General features: G+C 46.8%; 1 protein-coding gene across 1 annotated transcript in view; it reads right to left on the minus strand.

Moving 5' to 3' along the window:
- Positions 1 to 8,737: 8,737 nt before the first annotated feature.
- The window catches only part of efnb3b (ephrin-B3b), an 83,542-nt gene continuing 75,157 nt past the window's right edge, over positions 8,738 to 17,122 (minus strand). The window contains exons 4-5 of the mRNA XM_047597580.1: positions 15,223 to 15,285; positions 8,738 to 10,809 (exon numbers count right to left, since the gene is read on the minus strand). Of these exons, the coding sequence (XP_047453536.1) occupies positions 10,382 to 10,809; positions 15,223 to 15,285 (491 nt within the window). The 3' untranslated portion in view covers positions 8,738 to 10,381. The remainder of the gene's footprint in view (positions 10,810 to 15,222; positions 15,286 to 17,122) is intronic.

Raw genomic sequence — 17,122 nt, forward strand, 5'->3', positions numbered from 1 at the left:
TGGCAGTGCACTGCGAGAAGGAAGCAGATAGCAAAGACTCACTTACCTGTGTGACATCTTCGACTTGCTCAGTGAACTCAATTTGTCACTTCCGGAGAGAATGACAGCTGTCCTCAAGTTGACAGATAAAAGTGTCTGCGCTCAAGCCAAACTGGAATTGTGGGGACGCCGAGTAAACAGGAACATATTTGATGTGTTCCCAGTGGAAACATTTAGAAAGATACTAGGAGCGCACCGTCTTTAGCCTGACTTTGCTCTTGTCACTTCCTGACCGTAGATGACACAAGAAATGCAAAAGGGATGAGTTCATGAACCTTCAGCTGATGCAGTTAAAACATTGTGAAATAGTCAGGACATAAGGTCAACATTAAACTGAGCCACAGTGCAGGAAAAGGTTAAAGTAACGCATTTTTTTTTTTTTTTTTTAAGGATATGGAGGCAAGTGACAAACCTCGCTTTGTGTCCTGAGCCCACTATAGGAGCTCACACAAGATGTAGTTAGAGTTATTCTTCATACTTTGATGGTGAGGGACAAAAAATGTCTCATCGATTGTTTATACTGTGGACAAACCCATCGTGATGTCACCCACTGGATTCTAAGCTTTGAAAATGAAGCCCAAAGTGGGCGGGGCCCGCAGTCACCATGTTGGATGAGCTTTACTCCACCCATGCGTGGATACTCCAAATATGGTCATGGGGGTTGTGTTGGGGGTGGAGCTAAAGCAGCCTGGCCATTAAGACCCGCCCACCCAACTCTCCGCTACCTGTTCGCTCTGGAACACACTTAATTATGCAGAAATTTAAAAAACAAACAAGTTTAAAAGAATTCACCCACCGTACAGTTGTCATGAACAGTGAATTTTTTATTTATTCATGTTTTTCCTACCAGGCTGTAAACATGTTTAATAATGCTGTAAAGTTGGGCTTTTTAACATGGGGGTCTATGGGGATTTGCTCCCTTTTGGAGCCTCAAGTGGCCACTCGATGAACTGCAGTTTTTTGCACGTCCACTTGGGCTTCATCAAATTTACCCAGAAGCCTAAACCTATAAGTCCGGAACAGGAAGTTGAGCTGGAGTCACTCCCGTTGGGACCTGGCTATGCCAATTAAAGCCAATTGAATAATTTAGGCCCCGTTTATGCGTCGACACACTCACGGTTTGTGAGCTTTGCGGAGCTGAATTTGTTTTCAGAAAAGACGGCTGTGAGTGGCTGTCGCTTCGGTTTCAGCTCCATAATAAAATCCAAATGGTGTGTTCAGAGCCAATCTAACATTATTGAATTATATCTAACATTAGATATTTGCCCTTCGAAATGAATCTAGCTTGATGAGCTGAACTGTAGCGGCTGATGCTTAATACTTGCGTTACCACGGCACCGTGCGCACCGGCGAAACCCACAGCTTGACGAGGCTGCCATGCCTAGTTACTGTAAATTCTGATTAGACAACTGCTGCTCATGTGAGGGGTTTACCAAGCTGTCAATTTGATGTCATTACTCCGTGGAACAGAATATTCTGCTTGTCTGAATCCCTTAAATCTATCGGCAAGGCGGGAGAAAAATAAGTAAATGTAGGAATAAATAAAGACAAGATGTTTTTTTTTTTCCCCTTTAAAGCAGCAGAGTCTTATTTAGAACCGAAGCATCTTTTCTTTAATTTGAACACAACCATCTTTATTTATTTCCAGGGGCCTCGGTTGTATATCGGCGTAATTGTGAGAGTCTGCGGTCGGGCGGTGGGGGTGGAAGTTGAGGGAGGGGGGGCATCAGGGGAGCAGTTTGCGTGAGAAGCAGAGGCATTACAAAACTATAAGCTTGTCTGCAACGACGAGGAGGCAGCGGCGCCTCCGTGCACTCAGGAATATTAACAAGTTAATCATCTGAAATTAACGCTCTCATAACCTCCAGCCCAAAACATAATGTACAACATGCCCCCCCACCACCACCGTTTTTTCTCCCCCCTCCTCCTCCATCCCTCTTTCTCCTTCTCATCCTCTCCTCCAGCTGCAGCGTTTCGCGGATCGCAGCTGCTCTTGTCATCGGGCTTGTTATTAAACCGTAACATTTTTTTTGGAGGGAACAGGCAGAGATGGACTCGGGCAGGTAAGGGAGTGAGAGTCAGGTGGTGAAAGAGGAGCTGGAGCACTGTAAAACTGTGGATTCTCTCCACCGACGATCCCTCCTCCTCCTCCGCCGAGGTTTAATTACTCTCTGCTCCAGCTATCTGTCCGCCCCCAGCCCCGGCCGCGCACTCAAAGGCCTTTGCATCCAATCAAACAGCTTGACCTTTTAACCCTTCATCTCCTCTCCTGTCATGCCGTGACATTTCAGGTCTGTCAGGTGCGAGACATCCCTGCACTCTGCTCGCCTCACCCCCCCCACCCCACCCTCCAACCCTCCAAACACCACCACCACTCCGGGTGTTAAGGCTCCACTACATTAATCACAGTGACATTGTAATCACAGCAGTTTGAGGCTGATTCCGCATGCAGATTCCTTTCGGCAGCTATATTTCTTTGATTCCGAGCGTCCCTCCGCCTCCTCTTATCCTTGACCTTCGCTCGTTCCCGCGCTAAACGCGCTCGAGGATTGCTTCGCTGCTAAGTCGAGTGGGCCAATCCTTGGGTTTGAAGTTGCGCATCGGCAGCGCGGCTTTTCAGAATCTAATTTAGGGGATTATCTCTCTATTGATTTCACTTAAAACTGATTCTTTTCTCCTCCCTTTCCCGCCGCCGCCGCCGCCGCCTGCGATAAAGCATCGGGGAGGGCGTCGAGCTTCCCTCCCTCCTCGACTCCGCGGAGGTGGAGCCGCCCGTCCGTCGCACTTGGTGCGCGCCACTGTTCCTGTGCCGCTCCAACTTTTAGCGCCTATCTGCATCCGTCTGCGTGCGCTCATGCGGCACGTGCGGCGCGGGCTATCATCCTCCACGGCATTAATATTCATCTGTGTGTGCATTGAGCAGAACAGATTAGCAGGAGTAATGATGAGCATGTAATGATAAGGGGACCGCAGCGGTCCCGATAGTCTAAACAGGGCTCCTTTTAAAACCCGACTGGAAAGAAGCAAGCAAACTCATTACGGCTTAACAGCCATTAGATTAGCATTAGTTCCTCTTTGAAGGGAATATTGCTGCTGGTTTCCATGGATTTGCAACAGTGGTGAGCCATCCAAGGAACATTACAACTACTGGTTTGGTATTAGAGTTAGCGATTCGTTGGCAGGCGCTGCCTTCTTTATTGTTCGCCGTTTCCCATTACCATCCAGAGATGATTGGTTTCATTAGATCATGTAGAACTAATCGACAACCAAATTACTTGCATGTTTTCTGATTTTGGGAAGGCAGTATCTAAATAAGATCACTAAGTGCTGTATGTAGCCTGTAAGTAGGCTACATTAAGCTATAGGCTGGTGCACTAATTCCAGGACACTGTAGCCTTTTGATTTCAGATTTCGTCTAAGAATATAATTCCTTCTTGGCATCACTTGACGTCAGGGTCTGACAACCATTATTTTGCATCGTTTTGGGTAATTTTTTGGAAAGAAATGCAAACCACACATGTTCCAAATGGAAACCAAATCTCACCACAGGTCATTTAAAACTTTAGAACATTCTGAGGGTTGTTGTTTTTTTGGTGGTGTTGTTTTGTTTTTGGATTTACCCCGACCTGGATGACTGGGAGGCTTCACAGAAAACACGCACAAAAGATCTAAACACAGTTGATTCGAGCCACATTTAACGGGTTTGGTTAGGATTTGTGCCTCCAGATTCACACACTCAAAGCTTAGAAATGATTAAGGCCCTAAAATGTGGATCGCACCAACAAAAGCTGTGATTGATCGGTGTTACTCCTCCTGTCAGTGGTCGTAATGTTATGCCTGATTGGTGTGTATCATTAGGTTACGTGTCAGCGAAGCGACCGAAACAGTAGAAGTCGGATTCACTTTTATGTCGCGCGTGAAGTGTCAGATCTCAGCTTGTCAGCGCACATCACCGGCTTCCTTTGACGGTTCACTGTCGTTGTGCCGTGGCCTTTTTCTCAGAAGTCTTTCTCTGAGAGTGTCACTCCTCCATCCAAGGTTGTCGCATTAAGAAAAATACGCGTCTTTAATGAATGCTGGCTCGGTTCCATTTAGCTGCTCCAGTTTCAGGGTCCCTCCTGGTAATATGCATGGTGGCTCACTGTCACGGCCCGCGATTAAAATATCTGCTTTTATAACCGGATTCATTAGAGGTAAACAGAGGCGAGGTCTAATTAGAAACTATTTTGCAGCTCAACCTCTCCGTTGGAGTAAATAAACGTTTTGGGCTCAGCGTACGCTTGATGTTTGACAGATCGCAGCTGATGTTAAAGCGAAGAGGAAGTGGGAAGGACAAGAGGAGGAAGCAGCAGCACTCAGTACGTTTACATGCACTTAGAAAAAAATGAATTACTGCCTTAATCTGACTTTAACTGGACAACTTAAGTGCATGTAAACATGTTACTCTGAAAAAGATCAGAGTTCTCTTTATCTGATTAAGACGCACAGATAATGTGATTAGAAATCAGTTTTCTTCGGCATGCATACGCCTTAATCAGACTTTAACTGGACCACAAACGTCCAAGAAAGACGGTTGCACAAGACGAAGGTAAACAGAGCCAGATCTACTCCTCGTTTCCCGATGACGTCAACAATATTTTTGGCTACGTTCAGCTCGGTGTGCGAGATCAGTTTGTGGTTTATTTTTCACAATATGTTTGGAAGAGATAGCATGATGAAGTTTTTTTTATTTATAACTTTGAATTTTCCACAAAGCACAAAAAATGCGATGACATCACGTTATTCATGAAAAACAAATAAAATGACAAAATAAACTGAGTTCAATCCACTCATTTGCATAGTAGGCACAAACAGATTTAAGAAGTTTTATCCTGGAAAAACAGCTATTATCAATTTATCCAAAGAATAAAAAGGACAAAACAACTGTTGCTAAGTTGCTTCGATAACAACCGCTAACCTCTCTTCTACTTCTGCTTCCTCGTGTTGTCCAATCATTTATAAAACAAGACGGCACCTAAAAGCGTTGGACACTCAGCCGAGCAGATCTGGTATTTAAACCAATCATAGAAGAAGAAGGTAAACAGAGCCGGTAGAGGAACCACCAGGGGGATAGCGCCATCTACCATAGGTAGCACACATATTACGCATGAGACTAAAAAGCTGAACTATTATCCATCTCCCACATGAATTACTCCAGTTGTTTATTATATGAAGTAATAGGCCAAATGGAAAAGAGGCCGCATTAACCCACTGAAAAGACACATATCGCCACCTAGTGTAGAGGAGGACATGTTCCCGTCAGTTTGCATGTAAACTGGGACAAGTTTTTTTGAGCGTAGCTCCGTTAAGCTGTGCATGTAAACGTGCTGGCTGACTTCAGGTATATTAGCATCTGTAGCACGGCTCCCGGTTGAATGGATGTTTACTTTTTTTTTTGCCGGCCTTCGACGTACTTTCCCCCCTCAGCTCCAGCGACAGGTTGTCATGGCCGGGGTGCGACGACAAGCGTCGTCCTCCAGGATCAATGCCCGTGTGTGGCAGTGCGTAAGATTGCATTTGTGTACGGACATGTGGTGATGTTTGCGTAGGTGGGGTCAGCCAATGTGTGTGTGTTTGTGTGTGTGTTAGAGCCAGAGACGCTTGTAATCTACTCTCGCACATCACCGATCAAAGGGCATAAAGCAGCTGCCTGGTCATCTCACCCTAGGCCACCCTGTAGCACACCACGCTACGGAAAGGGCCCTCCAACACACACACACACAGACACACAAACAGATGAGGCACATTTCAGGAGGGAGGAAAGGATGCTAACGGTTGCCATAGAAATGCGCCACAAAGCTAAAGGGAGCGAGGGGGGAAATGGAGGAGGAGGAAGAAGAGAGGGGCGGAGGACGAAATCAGCTCTGTCAATACGTCGCCAGGCAACGCTGAACACTAACGAAGCCGGGTTTGATAACTTGTTGATAACACCGGTGTGTGTGTGTGTGTGTGTGTGTGTGAAATGGCAGCGTTATTAGCAGAGGCAGTGAAAGAGCCCCCGCTGAGGCAAACCCAAAGCAGAGATAAGGGGGACAGGCCTCCTCCCATTAAAGGTGGGGGGGGGGCCTCTCCGTCCCTTATACAAGCAGAAAAAGACCCTCACACAATAATGAATCACACAACAGAACCAAAAGAGTGGTGCTTAAACATTTTTGTTTGTTTTTTTATTCAACCTTTTTTTTTTTTTTTTCCAAACCAGGAATGTACTAGTTTTTTCCTCTCTTTAGAGGTGTGTTGTAGGGGGGTAAAGGAGGGGGGAAAGTGGGGGGGGAGAAAGGGAAGGAGGTGAGGGTCAGGGGTCGCCGTGATGAGTAGACAAGGGTGGGGTGAGGAGGAGGAGGAAGAGAAGGAGGAAGAGGAGGAGGAGGAGGAGAGGACACAAAAACAACAATAATAAAAAAAAATAAAAATAAAAAAAAGAACTTTCTCTCACAGAGGTGTCCCAAAATACAAAGTGTCAACACATCACGTTATGAGAGCCACCTTTTTTGCTCCGCGGCCTCCGCTCACTCGCTGGCTGGTTGGCTGGTTTCGCACAAAGAAACACGCACATTCACGCACAGCTACACACACACACACACACTTTTTCACCAGCGACCGGTTCCACAGAAACAGAAACAGCTCGTTCTTCTTCCTCTTTTCCAACAACCAGTGGCCGAGTCCGTGTTTTATTATTATTATTATTATCTTTTTTTTTTTTTAAAAAAAGCCAAACTAGCCCGAGACTCAACTTTTGAAATAACATCGACATGAAAATCAAACAATGGGTAACGAGGAAAAAAACAAAAAAACTTTCGAGTCCGTTTGACGTTCTGCCGCTGAGAGGGAATGGACTGAAAACTGGGGCAGTGGCTTCTCCTTCGTAATCGTAAAAGTCCGTTTCTTTTTTTTCTCCCCCCCCCCCTCCCCTCCCGCCGCTGCTGCTCTTTCGCAGGCCATTTTTCATTTTCCAACAAAAAAAAAATAAAAAGAAAGAAAGAAAGAAAGAAAGAAAGGGTGATGGTGGTGGGAAACATCTGGGGTTCGAGTGCTTCCAAACAGTTGCAGTAGCAGAAGAGAAGAGAGAGTAACAGACACTTCATTTGGCTTGGAGGATATTTTTAGGTACTCTGAGCATGTTTAAATAGACACAGACTTAACAGCATACATAAAAAAAAAAAAAAAAAAAAAAAAACACAAGTCGGCAGTTGTACAAAAAAAAAAAGAATTTGAGGCGTCTTCCTTCGTCTCGTTTCATCTTTGAAATCAATTTTCGATACAGTCAAATACAATCCGAACTCCTCCATGGTATAAAAAAACAAAAAAACAAAAAAAACAAATATCTGAACATCATCATGTGTTGAACAAAGTCATTTTTTTTTTTTTTAGACGAATGTGACACTTAAGTATGAAAAGATATCTCATTATACGATGTTAGATACCGATACGAAAACACAGCTGAGAAATGTCGTAAGGTCCAGATTCAACACTGGCTTCACACAGAAAACATGACTACAACACTGGAGGCTTTGTGTTTATGTGTGTGTGTGTTTATGTGTGTGTGTGTGTGTCAGGAAACCAAAACAAAAAAAACAAACTAAAAGCTCTCCACTGCCACCCAGTTTTACACTTAAGCCATAAACATGTTTGAGCAACACAAAACAGCTTTATTAGTATGCACATGTTAAGAATATTGCACCTCTGAACTGAACACAGCGGTTGTGTTGTTGTTGTCGTTGTCGTTGTCGCCCTCCGAGGTTGAGGTGCCGGGCACTAGTAGTAGTAGCAGTGTGTCTGTTTGCGTGTGAGAGTGTGGAACGCACAATCGCTCCTTTCATCCCTCCCGTGTTAATCACAGAAGTACAGAGTCATATGAAAGTAATCAGACTTTTTTTTTTTTTTGTTTTTTTTAAACGTCGGGTGTTGTGCGATAAAGAGAGAGAGAGAGAGAGAGAGAGAGGTTACGCCGCGAGTGTCGTTCAATGCAATCAGTGAGCGTTTGTGACAGTCATTAAGAGGTGTGAAATGTGCGTTAGGGGGGTTGTGCGTCGTCAGTGTGGACACCGACTTCACTTCGCCCCGGGTGAAGGAGTAGGGGGGGTTTTTTTAAAAATTTTTTTTTTTCCTCTCCGCTCGATGACCGACTGGAATTTAGTCAGAAGAAGAAGAAGAAGAAGAAGAAGAAGAAGGAGGAACAGATCCGGGAAAAATGTGTCACCACCTCGTTCGTGTGTGTGTGTGTGTGTGTGTGAAGTGTGATAGAGTCACAGTGGATGTGTGTGTTTGTGATGAGATGTCTCCGTTCCAAAAGGTCAGAGTTCAACTCTTCCAAAATCCGTTTTTTTAAAAAAAAAAAAAAAAAAAAAAATTCAAAAAATTTTCCTTCTGGCTTTCAGTCCGTCGCCTCCGCTCATAGAAGACGTCTCCGTCCTCCCGTCGGCCGGTCGCTCGTTCACCAGCTCAGGATCCTTCATCTCCCATCCTCCCCCTCCTCCCCCCTCAGCTTCTTTCCTTCAGTCTCTTCTCTCTCTCCACGTCTGTTCCCCTTTATCCTTTTTTTAATTCTTCTTTTTCATTTCATCCCCTCTCTCTCTCTCTCTCTCTCTCTCTCTCGTCGCCTCCCCCCCTCCCTCCCCTCCCCTTCACTTCTTTTCAATCCTGCATTTCAAAATAAAAAAAAAAATTTAAAAAAAAGAGTTTGGAAAAAAAAAAAAAAACACAACAAAAAAAGAAAAAGCTTTCATAGATGGTTTCTACCTCAACACTTCCACAAACGAGGTCTAAACTTCAAAACTACGGCGTAGTACAAGGAGCTATAAAAATATACACAGAGTTCAGAGACCCTAGAGGGGAGGGAGGGAGGGAAGGAGGGAAGGAGGGAAGGAGGGAGGAAGGGAGGAGGAAGGGAGGGAGTGAATGAGAGAGGAAACAACCTCTGTTCGCCGGAAAAAAATGATAAAAAAAAAAAATAAAAAAAATGGGGATTAAATTAATATACAACTTAAAAAGGGAAAGGGAGGGGAAACAAGGTTTAAGGAAACAGCAGATAATAAAAAAAAAGTCTAGCGACAGAAGTGTAGATCAACAGAGTGGGTAGAAATAATAGAAAAAAAAACATCTAGAAATTATTTACTGGATATTCATATATATAATCTATAAGTGTCGATAGCGATAAAAAATCTCACTTTTTTTTTTTGATATTCGCTCACTATTTTGTGTTTTGGTATTTAAGACAAGTCTAAAGAACTCACACACAAAGCGCACACACAAACTAAATCCCACGCACACACACACACACACACACACACACACACACATACACGCGCATATGCAAACTTGCTGTACTGAAGCACACACACGTCTAATGTGGAGCAGCAGCGCCATAATTATTATCCGTATGCCCACTCGCACACACACACACACAAACACACACAATCACACACACGCTTTTATTAAAATATACAAGATTCTGAGTGTCACCGATTGGTCGGACCTCCTCGAGGCCCGGGCTCGGTCATGTGACCGCAGCTCGGACGCGCTGATTGGCTTTAAGTCCGAGGCCCCTCGTTATTCCTCAGGAGAGACGGACTAACACAAACTAGAAATCCTACTGTTGAGTTAGCGGCTGGGGGGGGCCGGTCTCTGGTGGGCTGATGGTGGAGCTCCGAGGGGTGGGGTGGGGTGGTTGGGGAGGATGTGGGAGTCGGGGTGGGGGGGGGGGGGGGTGAACTAGGGGCCTCCGCGAATCAGAGTTCTCCGGTGCTAAGTGAGGGTTTTTTTTATTTCTCCTCTTTTGTTAAGTTCTTTTTTTTTCTCATTTTTATTTCTTTTAAAACGTCCCATCGAAGCCTCAAAGTCTCCTAGAAAAAAAAAGAGCACACTTCCATTTGCGGGGGGTGGGGTTGGGGGGGCGGGGCAACTCTTCAATTCAGCACGGGTGGGGCTCGTTAAGCTGTGAGTTAACGAGAAGAAGAAGAGGGGGTGGGGGGTGTTGCCCATTTCGTGAGGGCCTCGTTAAGAAGGGTTACGTACGGTTGCCCTTTTACGCACACTTTGGGGCGGGGTGGTTTGTTCTGCTAGAAACACAACTGTGGCCCCTGGAGGGTGGAGGGTGGGAGGGGGGGAAGGCGGGGGGCGATGAGTGGGGGGGTCCAGGGGACAATACTGGTAGTATTGAGGGAGGTTTGAGGGTTGGAGCTGTGATGGCAAGCGTCGCTGTGGCTTCATTTGGAGCGTTTGGTTTGGGGGAGTGTGGTCGTTGGGGTGGAGGCGGGGGGGGTCGGTTGGAGACGGGTGGAGGGAGGCCGGTCCAAGTCGGGCCCTCTCATACTTTGTAGTAGATGTTGGCCGGGCTCTGGGGCGGCATCTCCTGGACGATGTAGACGGGGTGTCCGTAGTCCCCGCTCACCTTCTCGTAGTGCGGGCAGTAGGCCGAGTCCGACGTCCGCAGCGGGATGATGATGTCGCTGGGCTCGGAGCCGTTGTTGTTGGAGCTGGTGATGCCGCCGCCGCCCCCCCGCTTGGGGCTGGTGAGGGAGGACAGCGACAGCGGCGGGTGGTGGGTGTCCGAGTGCTTGGCGTGCCGCCGCCGGTAGCACACGGCGCAGATGACGGCGGTGACCAGCAGGAGGAAGGCGGAGCCTCCGGCGGCGCCGGCGATGAGGGCGATGTTGGAGGGTTGGAGGGGCCCATTCTCACCTCTGCCTTCGTCCCCGAACGGTCTTTGGGGTTGGGTGGAGTTCCCAGCGCCGCCTTAAAACAGACAAACAAAAAAAAGGCGACACTTAGAAAGTAAGTAAAATATAGAGGGAATGCACGTGATGTCACAGCTGGCTGACGTCTCCATGGTTACGGCCACTGAGCGGCAAAAAGTGACAGTTGAAAATGAAGATTAGCATCATTAGCTTGAATCATAGGCTTTAAAAGCGTCTAAATTGTAAAATAAGATATATTTTTACAGATATCTGCCAAAGAAAAGAGAAGTAAATGTGTCACTGCATTAGGAGAAACAACAGACACAGAAACCTGGTGTTGTGGTTCACATTTAGCGTCAGGTAATATTAATTTCTGCTGTATTTTTACTTTATTTTTACTTCTTAAGTTACTTCTTAAGTTATGTTCTGGAGGTCTGTCAGATAAGGTTGTCGATGTTGTTGTTGTTTTGGCGTAGGTATGGCCAGGTGCTACAGTGTTGTACGGCTAACGTTACTTCTCAGTAAAGCTCTTAGCATTAGCATCTTTCATTTAGCTACATTTATCAGAACTGAAATGACCTAAAACTGGTAAAACAGGCTAGTCCACTTTTCTAAATCCAAACCAGTTCGTATGGAGTCCAACTGTCCTTAATTTGATCTGATAAGAAAATGCTAGCACAGCGGAGATCGCTAGCACAGCTAAACACATGACACCCACTTTCCTATTGGTGGAAAAATTCATCCCATCAACCAATCAGGAAACGATGTGTCAGTAGTTGCTAAGGAAGAGGGAAAAGTGGTGGGAGTTGACGCTATATGAAGCCAGACATTTGGGACTTTTAGATACTACTCATTGTAATTTAATGGCATTTTAATGGAAATAGTTATAAATAGTTCGGCTGTTTGCTAAATTAGTTCATAAGCTTTTGAAATTTACACTTAAGGTTTCCAGTCTAAGTTCCAAAAATGGTTCATTAAAGATGTTTGTGGTTTTCACAGTGAAAAATCTAACTTTTTTAACGTGGTTTCAGTGTGGTTTTAGGTCTAATGTGTGAATACAGTTTGTCAAAATGAAAAAAATAAGTGTAAAATGACGTGTGAGGTTGTGCTGAAAAGAATGACACCAAACACTAAACCTTTTTTTGGTTTGTTTTTAAGATGAAATAGAAAGTTAAACCAACAGTAGTCCAAACTACTCTGGACTCCGGAGGGTTAATAATTTATGCTTTAACTCAAATAACGTACGACTATTAATCATGACTAATGCAGCGGAGCAATAACACAGCTTGCTTTTCGCAATTTGTGTTTTCATGAGCAGCTTTCTAATAAACATACCGTTCCTTATGGCTCTGGACCGCAACACCGTGAGTAATGGCGGCCGTTTTTTATTTTTATTTTAGTCCGACCCGGGCGGAGGCTTAAACCCAGAGGAACGCGAGGGGAGAAAAGTACGCAGCCGATCTCACAGAAGCTCGTATGCGGTCACTTTATTGACGCGATGAAGTGGACGGCGGAGTAAAGTTTAGAGGAACGTCGGCGGAGGAGCGCGAGGCCTGATCTACTGTATACAGTCCTGTGGACGCAGTGTGTGTGTCAAGGTAACACACTCTATTTCCCTAACCTTAACAGACGTATTTGCTTAGTGTTACAGCCCCGGCCACATGAAGAGAAGCCTCCACCACCACCAGACCACACACAGTCCGTCCGTCCGCTCATCAAAACCGTCTTTCTGCTCGTCTGCGTGGAACCTAAGATCTTCACAGCCTTTGGAGCCGGCGGGTTTCTCTCCGCGGGCGGTCGGGCCAGGACTCAGCAGGTGAGTGATGGTCCGGAGGTGTGTGTGTGTGTCTGTGTGTGTGGTTGTATTTGTGTGTCTGTGTGTGTGTGTGGTTGTGGAGTAGGCGGCTCAGGAGGAACCGGACCGTGTGAGTTGCGAGTTGCGAGCTGGTTAAGGCCGGTAATGCGAGTCCCTGCCCGTACGGAGGCTTTGGATTGGCATATCATTATTCTTGGCACACATCCCTTTCTCTGCCCCCCCCCCCCCGTTAACCACCACCACCCAACACCCCCCGTCTCCTCCGCTTCCTTGCCCTCCCTCCACTCCGTGGTTCTCTCCATCTTTGGATTGGCTATCTATCTTGAGCTCACGCCACTTCACGACACACACACCTCACCCCCCCGCAACTACACCCCCCCCACCCCGCCCTCCCACCCCACCCTCGCTCCTGGACTCGACTTGGGAGAGAGCGTAATGCCGTACTCGATTACACTCCCCCTCATGCCCACCTCATGCCCCCCGCTGTGCTTTCTTCCATCCCCACTCATGTAAACCCACACATTCCCTCTTTCTCCTCTCATTACACATCCCCGTTCTCCATCTCCATTACGGCCGCCGCCGCCTTTCACCGGCTCTCATTATTGTATCCTTTTCCCTTCACCTCTCACTCCCTTTCGCCCTATTCTGCACTTCTGCTTCCCTCCTGTGCTCCTTTATTATTTCTTTATTTTATCACACAAGTTCAGGCTTTGATGCCTCACTCTCCGCGCACTTTCCATCTATTTCATATCATTAGTGATTTCTTTTTTTTTTTTTTTTTTTTTACCTGGGAGAAAAACATGCAGAGGGTCAGAAATGAAAGAGCGGGTCGAGGTTGACGGCTCAGTCTTTTCCTCGTGTCTCTGCCGCCGCTCGGAGAATAAAGCGCGTCTCAGAAAAAGAGCTAATTGGTCGCATGTTCATCTTTTTCTGTTTTTGTAATGTTTCCACCTGTTGCACGATGCGCGCCGAACGCCGTCGATTCACCTCCACGCGACTGCGTTCGCTCAAGTGGATGAGACAAAGTCGTCTAATCTAATCTCGTTTACGCGCTGTGGCGTCTCATCGCGTCTCGCCACATTAAATTCATTTGTCGCGTTTCGGGGAAGAGCTTCTTCTGCGACGACGTCACTTTTGAGCGCTACCGCAAAATCAGAGAGAAGAATCTCGCCTCTTTGGTTTGTGAAAAAAACACAAAACAAGAAGAAAATCAGTTCAATGAAATAAGTTTAAACTCAAATGGTGCAAACTTATAAACACACATAATTATTATCAGTTTGCATTCAATATTAAGCTAACCCTTTACTAAAATATGTTGGATTTAAAGAAATGTACATTTGTGGGGGAAAATTTAAAAAAAGGTATAAAAAACGTCTGATCAACCAAAGATTTTGTGTCCCCCTGCAGTACCTCAGCAGACCTCTAGGAGTCACTTGTTGAAGACTTACACTATAGACACTTATTGTGCAATTTGCATCATAAAAATCACCACAGGTCCTCTTACTACACCGACACAAAGATCTTTTTTTTTTTTTTTTTTCCATCTGATTTGGCCGTTTATCCTCGACGGACATCTGTGACGGCTTAGCCGACTGTGCGTGACTCGTCGGTGTGTTTTTGATTTGACTTTTGTCCGAGTGGAGTTTGTGGCAAAATCAGAGAGCATTTCATTTCTCGTTCGCATTCCAGCAATTTATCTGCGGTTTCCCAAGTCAGGATCAAGAAGAGGCGAAAGCGAGCACGTTATTAGTTCGGAGGACTCGGAGCTCAGACGTCCAGTCACGTCGGAACACGTGGTTAAACGCGTTAACGCGTCCTCGTCCGGGAGTCAAACATGCGTAAAGACGCCTCCTCTCATTGGAGGGAAAATGCTACTGTTGCTTACGTCACACACACATATTTCTCACCTGTGCGTTGTATGGATGAGCGATTGGAAAAAAAAAAAAAACGTGTGAACGCACCAATTGACACAATTCACAAACCGGGGAGAAGAAGAAGAAACAGGAAAGAGGAACGAGTGGATTCCTTCCCCCCGTCGGCTGAACGAACTTCGAGGACGGAGCGTGAATCTCCCCCCTTCTCTTTGCTTTTCAATTACTCTTTCCTCTCCCCCTCCTCACGTGCCTCCCACTTCTTCTAACCGCTCCTGCTCCATCACTCCCCTGTGCCTCTTCTTCGCCCCTCATTTTGCGGTAATTCTCATTTCTTTCTTCCTTCCTTTCTCTTTCTCTCTCTGGAAAGAACAGAATCCAGACCGCCCCAGTCTAATGACAATAATAACTCTCTGAAATGTCGCCGCCGCTCTTGCCCCGTCTCCCTCTCCCTCTCCCTCTCTCTTCTCCTTCTTCTTCTTCTTCTTCCTCCCTCCCTCCCTTCCTCTCTTTTTTCTTGTCCTTCTCCCAAGGTAGCTATTAGCCATCCATTCCCCGCCTGCAGCACTTAGCTCGGAGGGCCGGGTGCAGAGAGGAGGAGGAGGAGGAGGAGGAGAGGGGCACGGAGCAGTGAAATATGGAATTAAACAGAGAGATCCGCAGATGTCACCGCTGCACATTCTCCATCTGTCGCCTCCTCCCTCCCTCCCTCGTTTCTCTCCCTTTTTACTCCCTCCATCCATTTCTCGGATGGATCTGCCGTGGATTATCTCCGTTTGCTTACCTGGGTTTCTGCTGGTGGTGCGTCCCGCTGGCGGCTCCTTCTTCGGAGGGAGTCCGTACGGGCCTGGAGAGGTGGAAAAATAAATAAATAAATAAATGAATGAATAAATAAGAGAGGAATAGCATGACTTCTACACAGACTAGGAAACCAACAAGTGACATTAACAAGGAGAGGCCCCGTCCGGGAGGCGAAACGGAGACAGAGGAGGTTTAATAAAGGCTTCCCTCCCTTCCCATTACAGGGGAGCACATATTGATTCGGCCTGGATGCGCCCGACTATGAGCACTTTTCTATTTGTTCGAATGGGAAACTAAAGAGAGGCCGTTTGTTGTTTTGGCCTCGGCGAATTTACACAAGGCCACAGCGGCTTGTAATCTGTAGTCGCTAAATCAGGCCATCTGTCTAGCAGAGCCCTCGGTAACGGCGATGGCATTAGAGTGCGTTTTTATGCGACACGTGCACGCACGCACACAGGCCTTTGTGCAAAGTGCTACACCTCAAAGCCGAGAGAGATGACGGTTCAGAAAATACTAATTTTGGTTGCCTCCGAGCCATCTGTCCGACTCCTCAGCTCTGCAGCATTTTAAAAAAGAAAGCGCGTTCGCCGGTCAATGCGGAGGCAAAGGGATGGGGGTGGGGGGGTGCAGAATGGATGTGGTCGTGGGGTGATCGTGGTGCACGGCAAACCCACAAAAGCCCACACACACACACACACACACACACACACACACAAGCGCAGCCATGCACCTATATATACTGACATTTAGAAAAGTGTACGGCTATCGGCTGCAGGCTCCCTCTCGACAGTCAACCAGACAGAAGTGAGGGGCGTCGCAGGCCCGAATCAATAGGAACTGCTGTGTGGTCAGCGGGGCGGGGGGGGAGGCAGGGGGGAGGGAAGGGGGGGAGAGTGTTGGTGTGTGACGGACCCGGGGAGAAGGCGAGATAGATAAAGAATCAAATGAGAGAGGACAAGTCAACGTATGTGCGCGGGCGTGTGTTTTCCATATCATCATCACCACGAGGCGGCGCGTCGCTTATTTAGACGACATATGTGACCTTTGAAAAAGGGGTTCAAACAGAACCGGTAAGAACGGGCAGGGAAGCTGAAAGGCGCGCGTGCTAAAAAAAAAAAAGGGGGCGACGGGGGAAATAAATAAAAGCGCGTGTGTGGCGCTATTTCTATTGAGCACAGCTGACTGCGCTGATGTCACGGGCCGATAGAGGCGCGCGCTCGGGCTCCTTTTTGCCGGGGGAGCGACGACAATACGCGGGGCCTGATAACGCGGCAGCGATCAAAGAAACACAACGAGGCAGGCTTTTGGATGTGTGTGTGTGTGTGTTTGTGTGTGAGAGAGAGTGAGTGAGTGAGTGGCGGGTCATGTGAAGGACAGGTGCCTATTATGCGTAGGAATGCACCGGTCAGTGGAAATGCTTAAATTGGCCTCAAAACTCCTTGCGAGGGTCATTACCTGGGAATATTTTCCAAACAAATTAGCAGCGTGCAGCAGCTACGAGTCATTAAAAAAAAACCCCTGACTGTGTTGTTTAGGGCCGAACGGGGTCGTTTTGTTATCGCGCTTCAGCTGTCGGTGCGCAAACTCAAGGATTCAAGGATTTTTAGATGGAGATGGAACGAAACCATGCAAATTATTACCTATAGGAGCTATAATATGTAGATGCTAAGTAAGGAGTGTGTTCAGCTGCTGTTTGTGCACGGACAAGTGTGTGTGTGCAGCATGAGTCAGTCGCAGTTAAAAGGCAGTGTGAGAAGGGAGTCAACAGGGCTCATTAGAGCCGACTGATCCCACACTTCTCCGCTGTTCCCACCACTTAACGAGCCCTAATGTGCTCGGCGAGGACGCACCAGGAAGAAGAAGGCACGTGGTGTGCGTTGCGC

This window comes from Mugil cephalus, chromosome 1, assembly GCF_022458985.1.
Source record: "Mugil cephalus isolate CIBA_MC_2020 chromosome 1, CIBA_Mcephalus_1.1, whole genome shotgun sequence".
Classification (NCBI taxonomy): Eukaryota; Metazoa; Chordata; class Actinopteri; order Mugiliformes; family Mugilidae; genus Mugil; species Mugil cephalus.